The sequence below is a fragment of the Sciurus carolinensis genome, chromosome 4, assembly GCF_902686445.1.
Source record: "Sciurus carolinensis chromosome 4, mSciCar1.2, whole genome shotgun sequence".
NCBI classification, from domain to species: Eukaryota; Metazoa; Chordata; class Mammalia; order Rodentia; family Sciuridae; genus Sciurus; species Sciurus carolinensis.
Genome location: NC_062216.1, coordinates 23,736,870 through 23,757,051, shown reverse-complemented (window position 1 = coordinate 23,757,051; position 20,182 = coordinate 23,736,870). Strand labels below are relative to the sequence as shown.

The following is a 20,182-nucleotide window of genomic DNA, read 5'->3' as shown; positions in this document are numbered from 1 at the left end:
AGAAGACTCTTCGTCGATTTAACGTTTCTTGAGCTCCTGCTCTATGTTCTTTGACAGGGCATCCTTTGAGATGTTGCCAGGGGGTAGGTCAACTTGGGGAGGGGGAACAGGTAGGTTTTGGTGTGAGTCCGACACCCGGGGCCACCTCTTCAACAGGTAGGACATCAAGTCTTCAACCAAATACAAAACCTAGGTGAAATGTAGACACCTTGAGCCCCGACAGTGTACTTTCTGGGGGCTAATTTAGGTGATCGACAATCCTTCTCCCGGGGAAAGTCCAGTACGTTGACAACACTGCACCGAGTAAACTGGGACGAGCGGTAACCTGGGCTCTAATCCCAATCCCAGCCTCCCAGGGTGGAAAGAGTCTTCCCGGAAAGGTGAGCGCACCTCCCACGCAGCGGACGCCCAACCTCTTGCCCTCGGGCAAAAAGACTACAAGTCCCAGCAGGCAGCGCGAGCCCGTCGGCGCCAGTCCTCCGCCGCTCATGCTCTATCGCCCGCCTTCCAGTGGAGCGCAGCTCGGGGGAAGTCTTGCGTATTGACGTCACGCTGGCGCCGGCGGTCCGTGCGTGCTGACGTCGGTGCGTTTAGATCTCACTTTTCTTGGCTTTTTAAATTGCAAGTCTGTCAGCTGGAGCAAGGGTTTGCTGGGGTTATACGCTGCGGTTTAGCTTTGTTTATTGTTATTATTATTATTTTTTAAAAAAGCCCGAGGTTCCCTGGAGAGCCCAGTCAAGTTTTCGACTCAGGGGCCCAAGATGAACAAAGTGTGTGCTATTTTTGGAGGTTCCCGGGGAATTGGCAGGGCAGTGGCCCAGTTAATGGCCCAGAAAGGCTATCGACTGGCGATCATCTCCAGAAATCTGGAAATGGCCAGAGCCGCCGCAGGTGACCTCGGCGGTAGGTATCCAACTTGTGCAGCTGCATATCTGCAGTCTCAGGCCTGAAGTTTGTGGGTAACACGAGCGATTCTGAGGCTTGGCGATTCAGCCGCGGCAGGAGCTCCGGCTCCCGGGGAAGGAACTGTGCAGACCGCTTACGTGCTTCCGCCTCAATGCCACCTGCGCCGAGGGCTGGGCGCGGGGAGGATTTTATTAAGACTTCGCACTCTTGTGAGGCCCCGCTAATAAGCCTTCACCTCCCGGGAGCCCTTGCTGATAGTGAGGAGCTCTGTTTTGGCATCTGGTAGGAGAGAGCCACTCTACAGTTAACTTTATGTAGGGGACAGGGCAGGATCCCCTGTGCAGCTACAGGGCTGGGAGGAAAGCAGTTTAGTCTGGAAAGGTAGGCCTGCCACGTAGAACCAGCTCGCTTTAGTTTTGCGGGGGGCTGTTCCTGCCGTTATGCGAATGCACAAAGCAGTGTAGCAAAGAAAAACCTTTTTGGGTGCCAGCCGGTTTTGTGAGATACCTGGTTTGCTTTACTGCATCTATTAAGCCCTTTAAGTCGATTGGCTTTGATGCATTTTGTAATAATTGAAATTTATTTGGCTCCTCTCTTTGTATTACATTCATATTTCATTTTTTGACTTATTAATGGTCAATTATTGTTAGTGGTAATCAATAAATATACCAAGACGGGTGCTGTTTAATTAGAAGAGAGAAGAATACTGATAACTTACTATCAGGAAGGCATTGGGAGGAATAGAAGCCTGAGCGTGTTATTTCCTGCCTTTTGCTTTTAAAAGAAGTTGCTGACAAGTTTGGTACCACCAGTTCAGACACATTGTTTCTAGTTTGGGAAAATACAGGGCTCACTGAAGTTGCAACTAGTGAATACTCGTGAATACTTCTTTCAGCTCATAGTCGTTGCCATTATATGACCAAGGAGGGAAAAGGTGGTGCTGCTTGCTGGGTTACCCCAAGCCATAAGTGCTTGCTCGACTAGATTAAAAACCATTAGGTGAGTTTTAGAGGATAATTGTGGACCCAACAAGTCTTCAGATGAAAACCAAGAGTGAGACACAGGTGATGCTTTTGGGCATTTCATTTCCTTGAATCATGTGTTCCATAAGTGATTGGTTTTTATTAGTAAAGTGTGATTTTCCCAGGTGCCTTACCATTTCCAAAGGCATGAGGGGATAACGTTATTGTAAACATATTTGGCAAAATCAGGCAGAAAATAATTGTTTTAGTTTTAAAAAATTGTCCCATTTAAAGTATAGGTATATCTGCCTTGACAATATGGTGTGAGAGCATTGTGCTTTCAGTAGAAACCAGTTCTTTAAATTTGAATTGACTGGGCCCAATGGTGCATGCCTGTAATCCCAGTGACTCAAGAGGCTGAGGCAGGAGGATCACAAATTCAAGGCCAGTCTCAGCAACATAGCCAGGCCCTTGGCAAATTAGCGATACCCTGTCTAAAAAACCAAAACAAAACAATTATGAATTGGGATCTGCCCCAGACTAGTGATATGCAAGATGATATTCTCTTGATGCTGGGCAGTGCAATAAACCTCAGCTCCCAGTAAACCATGCAGTCAGGAGGGTAGACACCCCTTACTCTATAGTGTACAGTACTACTTAGCTTCCTGTTTGGTAGGTCAGGTGTATGAAATGCATTTTTGACCTGTGGTATTTTCACCTGATGATGGGCTTATCTAGATGTAACCTCATTGTAAATCAAGGAACATATGTATTAAAATGGTAGATTCTTGAATAGGGAATATTTTTCTTTTGAAGTATAATTTTTTTTGAAGTAACATTTTTTGAAAAGTGGACATTTTTGAGATGTAACAGTTACTTTTAGTGAAAAATTCATGATTTTTAGTTTTAGATTTTTCCTTTTTTCTATGGCTTCCTTTTTTGTCTCATCTTTCCTAATATTCAGGCTTTAGTATATACGTGCAATAGTACATTTTTAGGGCTTAAAAAAAAAAAAAGGCAGGGCTGGGGAGATAGCTCAGTTGGTAGAGTGTTTGCCTCGCAAGCACGAGGCCCTGGGTTCAATCTCCAGTACCACAAAAAAAAAAAGGAAACCTTGGAATTCATCCTCAGGACCAAAGAAACTAACTCAACCTAAAAGAATTAGATGTGAGTTTCAAACAAGGAATATAAACCCAGAAAACTGTTGAATTGAGTAGCATACGTTGTGTTAAAACTACAAACATATGAATCTGAACAAAGTACTGCAAGTTTGAAAAAGGCTCCTGCAAGATTTTATAGATTCAAAACAAAGTTTTATTTTTTAAAATAAAACAGTCTTTCTAAGAGCCAGGATCTCTTAGCTGGGTGCACTGGCACATACTTAATGCCAGTTACACCTGAGGATGAGGCTGGAGGGTTGAGGTTCGAGGCCAGCCTTAACAATTTAGTGAGGGGACTATCTCAAAAAGGGCTGGACATGGAACTCAGTGGTAAAGTGGCCCTGGGTTCAATCCCCAGTTAAAAAAAAAAAAAAGGTCAAAGTCTTTCCCAGGTTGGCCTTGAACTCCTGTGCTCAAGCTGTCGTCCCTCAGCTTCCAGAAAGACTGACCTCAGGTGTATGCAGCTGTGCCCTGCAGAAAACAACAAAAAACTTCCAAAGTTTTCTAATCAACTTTTGTTATATTACTTTATTTCTTAGTCCCTGCCCACCCCCATCCCAGTTTCATTTGACAAGTGAGAGTAGGAACCCATGACTTACTTATCTTTTATCTCAAAGTTTAGCAGAAGCCTGTCATGTAGTAGGGGCTTACCAAATGTGTATTGAATAAATTCAAAATTTAAATTATAATTTATAATTAATTCTAATGTAACTTTGTTTTGTAGGAAATCATTTAGCATTTAGCTGTGATGTTGCTAAAGAACATGATGTTCAAAATACATTTGAAGAGATGGAGAAACATTTAGGTCAAGTAAATTTCTTGGTAAATGCAGCTGGTGTTAACAGGTTGGTCATAGATCTAAGTAAATTTCTAAAGACTTTTTTTTAAACCCATTTAGGTTTTTGATTAGTACCAATTAATGTATTAAGTTGTTTTACTTGTAAGAAAATGTATTTTAAAACTTTATCAGTCCATAGATTATTTTCTTTTATATTCAAATAGGTGTCTAGTTTGATCAGTTTTAATATTCTAATCCTCGCCAATATTGAGCTATTGAATGTTTCTACAACTCCAGGGGCTCTCTTTCTTCTCAATTAATATTTCCTCATTGCTAACCAGTATTCTGAATTCTGTCACTGTGTGTGTGTGTGTTTTGTGGGGGGAGTACATGAACTGATGGAATTATAGGGTAGCTATTTTTTTAAAAAAAGATGAATTTAGAATAATATACTAATAATATTGCTAAACAAAGCTGAGTATGGCAATTGCTCAGGCCATTCAAAACATTTTGGCTACATGGTTCCACTTTTAGCAATTAGGAAAATTTGTCCCTTCCAAGTGGATCCTCTGTAAAGGCTTATCAGTTATTTTAGTGGCTCGAAAGCCAGGTATATTAGCTCAGATATGAAGAACTTCTTACACTCTGCTTTCAATCAAAATGTTACCTATGTCTTGATTTAAAAAAAAATTGTTTTTAATTTACATGCTTTTTTTTTTTTTGTAGGGATAGTCTTTTAGTAAGAACAAAAACTGAGGATATGATATCTCAACTTAATACTAACCTCTTGGGTTCCATGCTCACATGTAAGGCTGCCATGAGGACTATGATTCAACAGGGAGGGTCTATTGTTAATGTAGGTGAGTTTTCACCTTTGTGGGTTTATAATTATTGTGTATTACTGTAAGCCTATTTAATCCACTAATTTGTAACTTTCACTTGTGAAACTTATCTTCGTTTTATCTGTGGGAAAATATTTAATTAGCTAATCAGTGAGTAAAACAGGCATCACAAATTCACATCCTTATGGGGATGGGGTAGATGTTGAATGATACCACCAAGTATTAGAAAATGACAGTAAAGGCCATGTGATAAATAACAGAAGACAACTACGTTCAGTTTTCAAAGGCCATGTGGAAAGGTGGTGGCCACTGCCCAGATCTGGTTGATTGTTGGTGTCCATGAATGTGGTCTGAGTTTTGCTAAAAATTCTGATTTTTCAAGAGAAATTGGGCATCCCAATTTTTATGTGAAGCCTAATTTTAAAAATATGGACAAATAATTAAAAAAAACAGGACACTGGGTACTAAACAACAATTAAGTAGCAGTTGCATAAATTTGCAGAAGTTAAAGTAACAGATTTTAGACCTTTGAACATTCCTGCATTGTCTAACATGAACTTTTCAGGGGACACATTATATCCAAGTGTAACAAAGTGAAAAATTCATATTTCCTGGTATTTTCACTGTATCTTTTCTATTTTTAGATATGTTCGGATACTCAGATACTATCATTACCTTAAAGTTCCCTGCAGTATCCAGTATAGTAGCATGCTGTACCGGTTTGTAGCCTAGGAGCAATAGACTATACCATGTAGCTTGTGGTATGTGGTAGGCTCTACCATCTAGTTCTGTGTAAGTACACTCTGTGATGTTTGCGTGACTATAAAATTGCCTCACAGTGGGTTACTCTGTATGTGCCTGTCATTAAGTGATGCGTGACTGTATAATGTAGGTAAATTTTTAATATTGGACTTGATTATGATAGAAAAAGTGGAATGTTTTTCTAAAATAAAATTACTTAAAAATTTTTATGAGCTCATTTAATTTTTGTATTATAAATACAGGTCAGTGGTGCAGAAAATTACTTCCCCACTTCTGTTTTGCAAGCAATTATTTGCATATAGTTGGTATTTTGAATTATAAATTATTATTACATATTCATTAAATGAGGTCACCTAAGAATCTTTGGTAGGCATTGCAAGTTATATCACTGAAAGCAACAAAATTGCACTTTTATGAAAAGTTTATAATTGAAGCAAAACTGGTTAAGTTCACATTGTGACAGTAGTTCAAATTTAGTGAGGTTTATCTTCAAATGAACTATTCTATTAGGTAGAAGTGAGTATTTCCTTATGTCTGGTTGTAGAAACAATAAATTAATCAGACTTTTTTCTGGCTTCAAACCTCTTCCTGCTGGAAGCCATTATAAGCCACAGAATTTTCATTATATTTGACCTACTCAGATTAGAATGCTTTACATTCTAGATCAGTTTGCAAGTCTCCTGCTTGGCACTTGTGGTTTTACACCAGCTTCCTTCAGATCTTGTTTTCTGTGTTTGTCTGGAGCATACTTGGATTCTTAAGTCTTATTACTCAAATGACTGTGGTTAGAATTACTAATGTGAGTAAAGGATAAGGTAAAATGGGTTTTACCTTTTTTATTTGTTTACTATAAATTGTCTGAATTTTCATATAATCCCTATTAATTGTTTTGAATTTGCTTACTTTCTTTTCTTCCAGGAAGTATTATTGGTTTAAAAGGCAATTCTGGCCAGTCTGTGTATAGTGCCAGTAAAGGAGGATTAGTTGGATTTTCACGTGCCCTTGCTAAAGAGGTAGCAAGAAAGAAAATCAGAGTGAATGTAGTTGCACCAGGTCAGTAAAAACTTTTTATTAAAATAACTTTATTATTTTTTGCTTTATAGAGAAGCCATTCATTTGCCCATTCCTGGGTGGTGATTGATTGCCATCTGGGTACAGTGGTTTTGAGATGATTGTGAAAAGAATCAAATAGTGAACTGGTGACTAGAAAAAAAAATACCTCATATCTCATATTTTATTTAAAATATTTATTTAAAAAATGTACTAATTATGGAACAACTTAAGGTAAAGAGGATCTTAGAGATTACTTATTCTAGTCAGTTTTACAGTTTAGAAAACTGAGCCTAGGATTTGGAGTGATTTGCATAAGGTTGTACTACTAATTTATGGAAAACTTTAAAGCCCTCTAAGATTTCCCTTATAATCATTAAAAAATTGAAGTTATTTTCTTTTTGCTACTATGGTCTATCTAAATTACCTGGAACATTCCAGTTTTCTAAATTTTACCTTTATATTATTTGCCTTTTGTTAAGTTTCTAGTTAATAAAATTGGGTGGATTAGTGAAGAGTGTAGTAAAAAGGTGTTGAAGCTCAGATCCACATTATCACTCATTAACTGCTGTGCTAGATTTTTGTTAAGTATTTATTTGACTGATAAATTGAATGTTTTCATATACCTCTGCCAGTTAGCCTTGAAATTTTTGTCTTAGCTTACTGTAAATATTTAAGAATTCATTACTTATGTAAAAAAGTTTATTTTGGGTCACTTGTTTGTAAGAAAGAATGGGCTGCAGTAGATCTTTTTCTTTCCAGTCATTAATGGCCCCAGCGTTGACCTTAGAGTTGGCATTTTATTTGACATTTGATGTTAAGCAGTAGGTATCAGTGATTTTTCAAAATGACCTGTTAATCCTTTTAGTGTCCTTTATCCCAGCTCATTGTTTAGGCACAAAGACTTGCTTAATTTGGACATTCCAAACCCACGAATATTTGAGAACTGACTATAATTCAGATGTACCCATTTTTTGAAAAAAATTCAAAAGCTGCGTTTTCATTATCACTTTTTTATTATTCACTTTTCATTACCTGTACTGTTTACAATCCTGAACAGAAGTGGATAGATATAGTGAATTCTACTTAATGATATTTTAAAAGCTGTGTAGTGTAGGGATAATGCAAGTATGTCTAAGTCACAGTAACTCATGTAGGAAACTTCCTGAAGTGGCTTCCTATGTACAGGGACTGTGCTAGTTCTTGAAGTTCCAAAAATAAATATTTCTGTCACAGTACGCTAAGCATCTTGGGAAAGACAGACAAATAATCACAATGTGGCGATGAACTGAAAGTAAAGATATGTATATGCTGCAGTGGAAATGCTGAAGAAGGAAGGTTTAATTTTGTCTAGAGTGAATTATTTGTCAAAACTATGGGCTAGATAGTGGGAATCCAGTTTGTATACAAAGGGAACATTAAAGAGTGTTAGGGAAGTGTGGTATACCCTTTCTTAACTTACTTTCCACTGTAGTTTATATTATAGATAAAAATCTGTAGCTAAAAATGTGGCCATTTTAATAGGGTGTCCTTTATTATTTTATATTGGTTAAATATTATCTAGCAGCTTTCATAGTATAAATATGCTTCATTGGTCAAGGTAAAGTACAAATTGAAATAGAATAAATCAATTCTATGGATTATTAACTTTATTTATATAGTAATTTCACCCAGATTCCTTACCAGATCTTTTAACAGAACTAACTGACATAAGAGTTAACTGACATAAAAAGAAACAAATTATTTCCCTAGGCACCTTCAAATGGAGGTTTCAGATAACAGGGAAGTAGTCAAAAAGCAGATCATAATAAGAAAAACAAGGAACAAGGAAAATAATAAATTATGGCATTATTCATCGCCCAGTATTATTGATTATTTTAAAGATCATTAGTTTCTGAGCTTTGATATTACTTTAAATATAAGATAAACTCATCATGGATATACTCACTAATTGGAAAATATTAAATATGGGAAACAGAATACTTGATAAATTGAACCTGTAATAGATATATAACTTAAAAATGTTTGAAATAATTTGTACATATTGTACAAAATTCAGCAGTACAGAAAGGCATAGAGTGAAAAGTGAGTCAGTCCTCTCTAGACATCATTTCTTTCTTTAAGATTACCACTGTTACTAATTTCTTTTGTATTTCATGTGTAAGCCAATAAAGAGTGTGTGTGTGTGTGTGTGTGTGTGTGTGTGAGAAAACAAATTATATTATACTAGTCACATGTTCTTTATTCATAGAACAATATATCTTGGAGATGAATCCATATTATTTTATATAGAGGTACTGTACTTTGTTTTGGAATGTAAGTTGTTTTATTCAGATCCCTACCCTTCTACTTCACTTTTTAAGATAACAGCTTTATGGAAATGTAAGTCATATCCCATATACTTTACTCATTTTATGTGTACAACTTGGTGGTTTTAATGTGGTCACATAGTTGTTCAATCATTACCTAAATACATTTTAGAACATTTGCATAATCCCCTAAGAAATCCCTTGTCCCTTTGTCCCCATTTCCCTCCAATCTCCCCAGCTCCTTGCAACCCTAAAGTACTTTCTCTCTCTATAGATTTGCCTATTCTGGACACTTCATATACACGGGATCATAAACTATTTGGAATTTTGTGATTGCTATATCACTTTTAATGGCTGAACTAAAACATCATAATGTCTGTTTTTAATTAGTTGCACCCTAATAATGTTTTTTATAGGGGATACGCCTATCTTATTTAACCTATTGTCTCTTGATGGACTTTTAGGTCCATCAAGATCTTTTTCTGTTACAACTAAAAATGCAGCAACAATACTTGTGCATAATTTATCTCACATATTTGCAAGTGTCTGAGTGTAATCTGGGAAATGGAATTACCAAGGCTTGGAGGATATATGCATTTTTAATTTGACAAATAGTGACATATTGAATTTATTTCTATACTATGCCTTAAGTGTTTTGGTACTGTTCAATTTTAAGTTGGAGAGCTTTTGTATTTACCACTTGGAGACAATCTTGTTGTCAAACGCATGCATAACCATGACGTCTGCTCAGAGCAGGTATTACAGTGGTGCTTTTAGGTGCTATTTTGCATGGTGTTTATTTCTCACACTCTTACCCCATAAGCATAACAGTAAGACATGCAAATTTGTTCTGGTTAAAATTTTGGTCTAGTTTTTGACAAGACCCTTATTTCTTCTTCCTTATTAAAGCGTCTAGGGTGGAGGAGTTCTCAGGTTCTAGAAACTTACGACAGAAAATAGACATCTGAAATTGTAGATATGGGTAAATAGTGTCACATCCCATGCTTGATAATACAAGTTATGTATCCCAATCTGAAAATCTGAAATCTAAAGTGCTCCAAAATTTAAAAGTTTTTTGAGTGCTGACACGGTGGAAAAATTCCACACAATGTACGTGATCAGTCGCAGTCAAAGTACAGGCATACCAAAAACATTTTATAAAATTATTTTCAGGCTGTGTGTATAAGGTGTATTTGAAACATAAACAAATTTCATGTTTAAACTTGAGGCCCATCCCTAGGATGTCTCATATTTGTCCAAAGATTCCAAAATATGAATTCTGAAATTTGGTACACTTCTAGTCTGAAGCGGTTTTTTTTTTTTTTCTTTCCCCTCAGTACTCTGGGGTAGAGGTGTTCAACCACTAAACTATATCCCCAGCACTTTTAAATTTTTTATTTGGAGTTCAAGGTCTCACTAAATTGCTGAGGCTAGCCTCCAACCTGCAGTCCTCCTGCCTAAGCCTTCTGCGTAGCTGGGATATCAGGGTTGTGCCACAGTGCCCAGCACTGGCTCCAAGTATTTCTGATAAGGGATACTTAGATATACTGGCGATAGATAAAATCCTGGTATCTTATTTAAATATAAAGTTTCTGTTGTGTATAAACACGTCAAAACTGAAAAAAGTGATCTAGTAATATGGAAATGAGATGTTGATTTTTATTTATGCTATGTAGCTAGTCAGAAATGGATAAATGAAATATGTTTCCCTGAGAATTTATCAAATATAAATTCTCATTGGACAAGAGCCTTGCAGTTTTTATGAGTAACAGTAGTCCTCTTCCTGAAGAGTTCATATTGAAAAAAGGTTGGGGTAGGGAGTATGGAGCAGTACTGGAGCACTTGCCTAGCATGTGCAAAGACTAGGTGTGATCCTCAGCACCCCCCACCCAAGTGTACTGGCTGTATCATTACATATGTAGTATAAAATGGAAATGTTCTTAGTTGGTTGAGTGCATGTCATTTCAGTTATCCATTTATTGATTTTTAAGGAGTGATTGCTTTGTAGCCAGTTGGAAACTTCTGTTCAGTAAAGTAATGCAGCAACATCATTTGTTGGACAGTGGCACCTACTGGTAGTTTATAATTTTTATAGCTCAACTTGAAAGTCATTATAAGTATATGCCTAGTAAAAGGAGGAGTAGAACAAAATTCCTAGAATTTTACAACTAAAAAGTAAAAGATTGGAGAGAGACTTTTGGTGCATAGAAGAAAAGCATGAACTGGAAAGTGATATAAGCACAAAGATAGACGTGTGGGATGTTTAAGCACTACTTATCTCTCCTCAGGCCTATGATTTGTGGTGTAGAACCCAGAAGCTTCTTATATATCACGCCTTGGGTTGTGAATTTATTTATGTGAGGATCACAGCCTATGAGTTTCAGTGTAAAACCACATATTTGATAGAGTTCAGAGTAATTTATCATTAGAGACTAGTTTCACATTTTTGCTTTTATTTCAGATGAACTGGGATAGACATAGGAGTTTTGAAAAGCTACAGATAGATTAGGGCTTTTAGTGAAACTATTCTGTATGATACTATAATGGTGGCTGTCATGACCTTATGCATTTGTCAAAACCCATAGAACTGTATAACCTAAGAAGTGAACCCTAATGTAAAACTATGAATTTTACTTATCAGTATTGGTTCCATTAGTTGGTTTAATTAACACTAAGGAAAGATGTTAATAATAGGGGAAATGGGGGAGGGCAATGTGTTGAGGGGGTCTGTAGAAACTTCGTATACTTTTCTGTTCTAAAAATAAGTATTTAAAAAAAAGCTGCAGATAATGATGAAAGAAAGTCTTGACATGTTCTTGTCCTTCTTATCAAAAATAATCTAAGAGGAAAAGAGGAAAAACCAGTAGGTATTGATGAATTTATCCCTTCCTATCAACTTGGACTCTCTCACCCACTTTACTTTTAGACTTTTTTTTTTTTTTGGTACCGGGAATTGAACCTGGGGGTGCTTAACTATGGAGCCACATCCCCAGCCCTTTTTATTTTTTATTTTGAGACAGAGTCTCACTAAGTTGCTTGTGTCTTTGCTAAGTTACTAAGACTGGCTTTGAACTTGGGATCCTGCTTCTTCAGCCTCCTGAGCTGCTGGGATCAGAGGTGTGTGCCACTGTGCCTGGCTACTTTTAGATTTTTATTAGTGTTCATTGATGATTAGCAGCTATCCATGAGACTTGTTATTCCAAGTATTTGTGCCTAGGTCTGAGGAGAAGCTGTGGTAAGCTTCCTCTAATGAAATAGCACTCTTACCCCTCCACGCTTGAGGAAGTGCCAGGGAATCTTCCTGTGACCTGGGAGGCTGAACACCATGATTTCCCTTCTGGACTTCTTGAAATCATGCTGAACTGAGAGAGCACCATCTTATTTACAGATCTCACCTACCGTGGACACAGCCTCTAGGATTTCAGGCGTTTTTGTTTTTAACAGTGATGTAACTGAGTTCGTTTATAATTTCTTTTAAATGCACAGTTTTTCATTCATTTCAAATGTACTTCTATAGCATCATTGTTAATACCTGCATATTTTTCTGTTGTGGGGATATAATTTATTTAGTCTGTTGTTAGCTTGTTTCTAGGTTTTCCCTAATGATCTGTCACTAATAGACTTCATGATAGAAATTCTGTGATTATTTCTCACAACACTTTTAAGAAAATATTTAGGTATTTATAAGTTAAAACCTAAAGTAAACTTCATAGGTCTGCATAATAAACTAGTGGCCTAATTGATTCTAAAGACAATATTTAATTCATATTGAATATGGTACTTTAAATGACAGTGTATTTAGGTTGATTTATGTTTGAATTATAAATGATTTAGTTTAACGTAAGTCTACTTAAAAACTATATTTTTAAGATTGCACATTAAACAATCACGTAGCATGTCTAACTTTTAGTCCATCTATTTTTTTGTGACCCAAACTTCAAATATTTGTTTCTAACTACTATTGTTTTCATGTAGATTAATGTTTACTTTCTTTTTAAAAACCTAAAAGATTGAGTAGTGTATAAAATACTGATTGTAAGTTAAGCATTTTATTAGTAATATGTATTTGTATGTCTCAGATTAATCTTATAATATTTTCTTAATAAATCTAAAGTTTTTCCTGACATATATCAGTTATCATTTAAAATTGGTTGCTTAATATAAAATGTAATACTTCATACTGTAGAACTTTGTTTTAGAGCATGTCCCTGCAAGCTTCATTGCATTCATATACCAATCTCAATTTCAGTTTTTATTTTTTTGTGTATACTCACATCAGAATTGTATATGACTATCAGATTTTGTTCTTACATAGATATTGGAAACATTGGGCTTTCTGATCATCAGTTATCTTGGCCATAGCAAATGGAACTGACTAGTTCTTAATCAGAATGGCCAAATTGGTTCATGTGACCATTTTTGCGATGCCTGTTTTCCCTCGACACAACTCTTTATTCCCACACAAGTGTAATTTAATAATTTCATGGCCTTTTATTTATACCTCTCTAAGGATATCCACCAGACTTCCTTACACCATAATTTGTGCATAATTGTGTGTATAAGTGATTGTTTCCTCCATCAATTGTAGGTTTCCCAAGGAATGGAATTTTGTTTTATTTCATGTCTGTATCCACCCATGACATTACATGAGATTGTCTTTACATTTTGCTAAGAGTTGGGCCATATACTTGGGGATCATATATTTTAGTGTTGAGTAAATATTCATTGAGTTAAAGTGAGTAAAATTGTGGACTGATTTGTATAATTGATGACAAAACTGTAGCTCCTAAACAAGGTTTATTAATTTCAGATTTTTAGATGCAAATTCATTTTTTTCTAATTGAGCAAATATCTTAGTGTCTACTCTTTTCAACCAGATGATCATTTCTCTTTTAGGATTTGTTCATACAGATATGACGAAAGACTTGAAAGAAGAAGAGTTAAAGAAAAGCATTCCTCTTGGAAGGTTTGGAGAAACTATTGAGGTGGCACATGCAATTGTGTTTCTTTTAGAATCACCATATATTACAGGACATGTGCTAGTAGTGGATGGAGGATTACAACTTACGATATAGTTTAGAGATTCTTCAGTTATAATGGTGATTAGAGTCAAGGGTGTACTTGGTTATTGATAAAACAGTCCTACTACCTGGGTGACAATTGCCAATCAAACCTATTGATGCTACCAATGTTGATTTCTTTCTTTATATAAATGTCTGAAAAGAACAATGTGTGACCAATTGGTTTATCTAAAGGGTATGTATGATCTGTCTTTCTTACCTTATACACCATATCAATTTTAGTATGTAGACATTTTGTGAGGGACATAAACACATATTAATTTATGTTTTGCCTCAGAAATGGAAAAAATTATATTGTCTAATTGTGATGAATGATTTCATTGTATCAGGCTGAATTTTCTAGAAGTTAACTTTTGGGGCAGTTGCTAAAATAAGTATTTCATTGATTAGTTGTCAGTACTTTAGCAACCATGCTAAAGTTAAACATATATTGTTTTGCATGTGCTTAGGCAATCAGTTTTTTATACAGGTTGGAAAAAAGAGTATCAGTTAGACAAAGGCATGAAATTAGAGTTGACTTCTTAAAGCAGTATTATTCTTGATTGAACAGCTGGGCGAAATAACCTGCAAATTTAAATGTGGTGCAAGTGGCTCATTTTGTAGACATTCCCAAAGGTAATGAGGATTAGTCCTTAAGGTTTTAATATCTGATACAGTAATGAGCTGCATGGATCTCATGAACTTAGGGAGTGTTTTTTTTTTTTACCTACAAAAACTCAGTATTGTGAGTTACTTAAAAACAGTTCAGGCTTTTGCAAGGGTACCTGGAACAAATTTGTACCAAACCAGCAGCTTCAGTTGCTGCATGTGTCCAAAAATGCACTAAGTCGTCTCCAAGTTGGAAGCATTCAGCAAACAATGGCAAGGCAGAGCTACCCAAAACGTGCACTGATTTCCATGACAAATATGGTAATGTGGTATTAGCTAGTGGAACCACTTTCTGTATTGCTATATGGACATACATAGTAACACAAGTTCAAATAGAATGGAACCTGTCCCTTGTTGGCAGAGTCACCCCAAAGGAATGGAGAGATCAGTAAACATGCCAGCTGATGTAATACTGAATTTCAAAACCAACTTATTATTGATGCCAAGTAAAAGCACTGTGTGTCTATTAAATGTGGAATATTGAAGAAATAAAATACACTTGAAACATTAAAAAAAAGTTCAGGAAACAACATTAAGAGCATTTTTTTATTGTGAATATAATGATTCTTATCCTAAAATTTTAGAAAGTAATCATAAAACATTTTAAATATATATGCAATAGCAATGAGTTAAATGTCTTTGTAAGAAACAAAGCAATAGTCTTAAAAGAGAATGTTTGCTTGGGCATAAAGATAAAAATATGAACTGAATGTAAAATATTGGGTAACATTTTTTTTTTTTTTGCATTGAACTCTTGTGGGGAATAATGCAGTATTTTAATGTCACTTGGTTCATGTTGTTTTTATTTATCATTTTTCAAAATGTTTTAAATATTGCATTCTAAAATAATTGTTTAAAGCTTTTTTTTGAAGCAGAACATTATTTTATCTAAGAGATTATATTGAAGATTCATGCAAAATATGAATAGGATCTACTAATAAATTCAGAGTAATAGTATTATAAGTCAGTTATGGTCTAAGTCAATATTCTTGATTCCTTAAAATTATTCTTTTATTAAAAAATAACTATTTTATTTTATTTTTTTTAATGTGGTGCTTAGGATTGAACTCAGTGCCTCACACATGCTCGGCAAGTGCTCTACCACTGAAACTCAACCTCAACCCTTTAAAAATTATTTTTAATTTATCTTTTGAATAATTTTATTTACTTAGATTTATCTGCTCTGGATATGTGACAGTAAAGTATGAGCCAAGTCAGTATTATTGAACAAATTGTCTACTAATGCAAGATACAGAATATATCAGGCATTAACAATTCCAGGCACCTATGGGATATGTAGCACTCAGGATAGTAACAGATATGATGCTTTTAAGCTAGGAGAGATTATGCCGCCAGAGTAGGAACTTCTGCTGTTTCACCTACTGGCTTTTGGCTACCTGCACTTCTTCATGATTGCTTTGCACTCAGGTTTCAGTTCCCCTTAGTGGACAACCATGTTCTGAAGTCACCAGTGGTTAAGAAGAAAGCAGTGTATTTCACTGAAATGGTGATGCTGAGATACAGGTTAAGCTAAGCTTAACCTTTAATCATCTGTATTTACACATTAAAATAAGAAATACACCTTTTAAACAGTTCTCACCCTCCCCTAGCCTATATCAAACTGGTGGAATATGTACAGAAGTCTTGAAATAAGCAAAATAAACCTTCACTCTTCCATTTTAGGTGAATTCTCCACCTACCTTAGCTGACCTGGTAGAATTTGTGATTTCAAACTTGCATTCTGTTTCCGAAATCAGTTCCCAGTTGTTGCCTTATACTCAGAGATTCAAGAACTTTAATGAATTCTTAACCAGCAGAATGGTCTATAGTTGTTATGACTCATATATATGATGGAATATTACTCAGCTTTAAAGAAGAATGACATTATGGCATTTGCTGGTAAATGGATGGAGTTGGAGAATATCATGCTACTAAATGAAATAAACCAAAACCAAAAAACCAAAGGTAAAATGTTTTCTCTGATATGTGGATGCACTAGAGATAGGAGGGGCACTAGAAAATAATTACTTTAGAAGAGGGGAGCGAAGGGAGGGGAAAGGCCTGGGGGTAGGAAGGATAGTAGAGTGAAACAGACATTGTTACCTCATGTACATATATGACTGCATGACTGATGTGATCCTACAATATGTACAATCAGAAAAATGGAAGATTATGCTCCATTTATGTATGTAATCAAAATACATAAATGTACTCTGACATGTACAACAAATTAGAACAAATAAATGAAAAAAATTTTTAAAAAAGATTCATGGTTAAAAGCAGTGTATTAAAATTTTGCATTGAAGTTTTAAAACTTGCGTTCCTTTCATATTTCCATTCATATTCAATTTAAGAGGGGTTGTAACTGCTTTTTAGAGATAGAATTATATGTTATAAATTATTTTGGGAGGGATAATTTGGGTGAAGAAGATAACTTAACTTACACTTCCATTACCCAGAAGACTGTTCTGGATATTTAAGAGTTATATCTTACATTACTGATATTTTTCCAAACTTTTTGAATGGAAGTATGTGTAAATTAAATCCTACTGTTGTCCTAACTTGGCAAACATACTTAAATAAAGTATTTAATAATTAACTTTCTTTTCTATTAATTTTGTCTTTCAAGTTCATTGTAAGCTTCTGAGGGTAGAGGCCATACTGTGTTTTCATTCATTTAAACAAATATTGTATTTATTTTGATATCCCCATCTTGCCTACTTATCCCTGGGGACATTGGATATTCTAAGTAAATACATAGATGTTTTTTAATGATTCAGGATCATTAGTCATTATATCGTGCTCTAGTTTGGATGTCACTGAGATAAATCTCAGTTTATATTCTGGACTATTCTTTCTTGATCACATTCCTGTGATTTATCTCCCTTTTTGATTCTTCGTCGCTGACTTTGATGCTTACTTTCACTTTATAACTGAATTTGCAATGCTAAGCTAATCAACTTTTTCGCTTAGGTAATATGCCTTCAGTTTGACTAATTATCACCAGTTTAATTTGGAACTCTTGACCTGTAATCCAAATGGAGATGATATTAGTAACACTTGTGTTGCCAAATCCAAGGCTGTGTATTTACTGCTCAAAAAGGGTCCAACAAATCCAGGACAAGTTGCTAGGGTAAGGAACAAGATTTGGTAAGCCATCAAGATGGAGAAGATGTTGAACTAGAATTCTGAAGTAACACAAGTTTTAAGCTTCTTTTATCTTTAGGGAGAAATTGATGAAACCTGGTAGCTGGTAATCTGTTCATTTGTACCAGCCTTGAAGGGGGAGGGGCAAGATTAGGGAAATTTTGGGTAAATCAGTCTTGTACTGCTAGTTTAAATGATGAACAAGGGCTGTGTGCTCAGGGAAGTCTAGGCTTTTTCTAACAAAGGATAACCACAGATAGCTACAATTTCCCTTCTGTCCAAATTCCATTTCACAGTCTTATGTGATAAGGGGGTGCTGACTGCTCTGGCTACTTCCTTCTGAAAGTGGGTGGATGAGGGGTGATGGAACTGTTTAATCTCAAGTTGGAAATGTCGGACGATCTGAATGCACAAGAAAGCCATCCTATAAATGCAAAATAGATCTCTGCATATGTGAATACTAATTATATAATCTATTTACTCCTTTATCAGTTGCTACTTGTACCTTGGGATTTTGAGTTTTAGCCTCTTTAGAACACTTTGTAATCTTGTTTCTGTGAACTCTTCCTAGCTACATTAATTCTAATGTTCCATAGAAGGGATCTGTGGTACAGTTTTGTATGGTATGATTTCTATTCCTTCCCAACAAAATTAGCCCTTCTCCATATTCCAAGTGTTCTGCAATGGGATTTTAATATGTGCTGTGTTAAACTTCAGCCAGTATTCCCTTGTTCTTGGCATAATCAAAGTTTCTTTTTTGGGGAGAGTAAAGACTAACACTGAGATAGCCTCCATTTGGAATGGTCCATCTGTTTACTATGGGATTATCCCCATTCCTACTAGCTGTACACTCTATAAGATCCTTTCTGTAGGACCTCAAAGGATGTTTTAAGAAAAGGTTATTCTCCTCAAAATTATTAAGGGGGAAGGATAAATATTGCCAATTTTTTCTTAAATAAGTACTTGTGGTACTCTATTGTGGTGACAGTCTAGGAATCTGATCTTCTCAGTAAGTGTTGGATGGAGACTTCATCTGTATGTGATGGATCCATGGTGTTTACTCAGGCCAGTTTGAAGTATTGGTTTTCAGAAATACTTCCAATGGTCCCATCCATATTGTCACGAGCTATTGGTCTGATCCTTATTCCTTTCAGATTTTTGGAAGAACTTGATTGTGAGATTGAACTGGTTAAAGCAGTGCATGAGTAGAGTGTGCAGACCTGTTGGAAGCAAACTCATGGACAAAAGCTAATACAGTCCCCAGTGTTTTCACATAATGAATTACCACATGATCCTTCACAAAGACATCATGTCTTCCATAGGGAGAGAAATTTGAAATGACCTACTACACAGTGTTTCAAAAGGACCCAATTTGAGTGCACTTCATGGAGCCTAATCTCTAACAGCAGCTGCCACTACCTTATCCCAAGTAAAGTTGTTTTTTTGACAGATTTTTCCTTAAAGTATGATTCACCCACTGTTGGGACTAATGACACGTTAACTAACTCAGGCTGACTCCTTACTCCTTGGCGAGTGAGCAAGATCAAGGCTCAAAGGCGGTTTCAGAGGTTAATGACAATAAATCGGACCACTGTTGGGGATTGGTTAACAACAGTTCCGTGAATGTGATCAGCTCGTGCTTGCCATATAGTCCTATGGGACTCTCAACTGCATGAACACCCATGCCTTGCTGACCTTTAAGCTGATTGGTTCCCGCCTAGCCCCCACCCGACATAAAAGCTATGTGACTTCCTCAGTAAACGAGTTCCTGCTGTGACGGGTCTCCCTGACGCATCTGATTGTCCTCCGCCCGGAGGGCTGGGAGCGGGCGGTCAGTCGGCCCTACCTATCCTGGTCTGATCTCGTTGGGGAGTGTCCCCTTCCCTTGTTGCTGGTTGAGAAGAGCAAGGGGGCTTAAGACCCTGACATCTGGCGCCCAACTTCGGGCCCCTTAAGGCTGATCCGCAGCCAAAGTGAAGAGGCAGCTTCGAAACCGAAAGTACTGGCAGATCAGGCCAAGCGAGTTCTGAGTTAAGGCATCCCTGAAAAGGTGGGGCAAACACACACCACACATGGTGACCCTGTGCTCTCAGCTCTTAGACTCATGCTGAAGAGTAGGGACCTTGAGTTGTCTGATACACAAGCGGAAAAAGCCTGGGACACCTTTACTTGGGTGGTCCCTTGGCTTCCTGTTGCTAATCTTTTTGACTGGTCCACATGGGATCGTCATGTGGACAACTTGTTAGGAAGAGGGAAATCAACTTAGGGGAGGGTCCCCCGTTGAGAGTCTGCCCTATATTATCTGCCCTTAAGGCCTGCTTCTCTCCAGGACCTCCCAAAGGGGCCTCCAAGGTTCCCCCCAAAGAGCTGCTGCCTAAAGAACTCTTGGCTCCTCCCGTTGCATCTCCTTCCAGAAACTTGCCACATAGTAAACAACCTTGGGAGACCTTTAATGAGGAGCCCAATCCATCTCTGTCCGCTCCTCCCAAGGTTGAGAAAACAAGAGGGCAGCCAGCCTCTACACATAGGGAAGGCCC

The 20,182-nt window shown here is 36.6% G+C and overlaps 1 protein-coding gene and 1 pseudogene across 1 annotated transcript; both read left to right on the top strand.

Annotated features, from left to right (window-relative positions):
* Positions 1-598: 598 nt before the first annotated feature.
* Cbr4 (carbonyl reductase 4) lies at positions 599-14,893 on the top strand. The gene is made up of 5 exons (XM_047550826.1): positions 599-903; positions 3,753-3,873; positions 4,533-4,666; positions 6,329-6,463; positions 13,666-14,893. The coding sequence occupies exons 1-5, from the start codon at positions 762-764 to the stop codon at positions 13,842-13,844; spliced, it is 711 nt and encodes a 236-aa protein (XP_047406782.1). The 5' UTR covers positions 599-761; the 3' UTR covers positions 13,845-14,893.
* LOC124982662 (cytochrome c oxidase subunit 7B, mitochondrial-like) lies at positions 14,261-19,231 on the top strand (annotated as a pseudogene).
* The last annotated feature ends 951 nt before the right edge of the window (positions 19,232-20,182 follow it).

Coding starts and splice junctions, on each gene's coding strand:
- Cbr4 (XM_047550826.1), top strand. CDS start 762: ATGAACAAAGTGTGTGCTATTTTTGGAGGTTCCCGGGGAATTGGCAGG. Junction 904..3,752: donor CGCCGCAGGTGACCTCGGCG/GTAGGTATCCAA, acceptor TTTGTTTTGTAG/GAAATCATTTAGCATTTAGC. Junction 6,464..13,665: donor AGTGAATGTAGTTGCACCAG/GTCAGTAAAAAC, acceptor TTTCTCTTTTAG/GATTTGTTCATACAGATATG.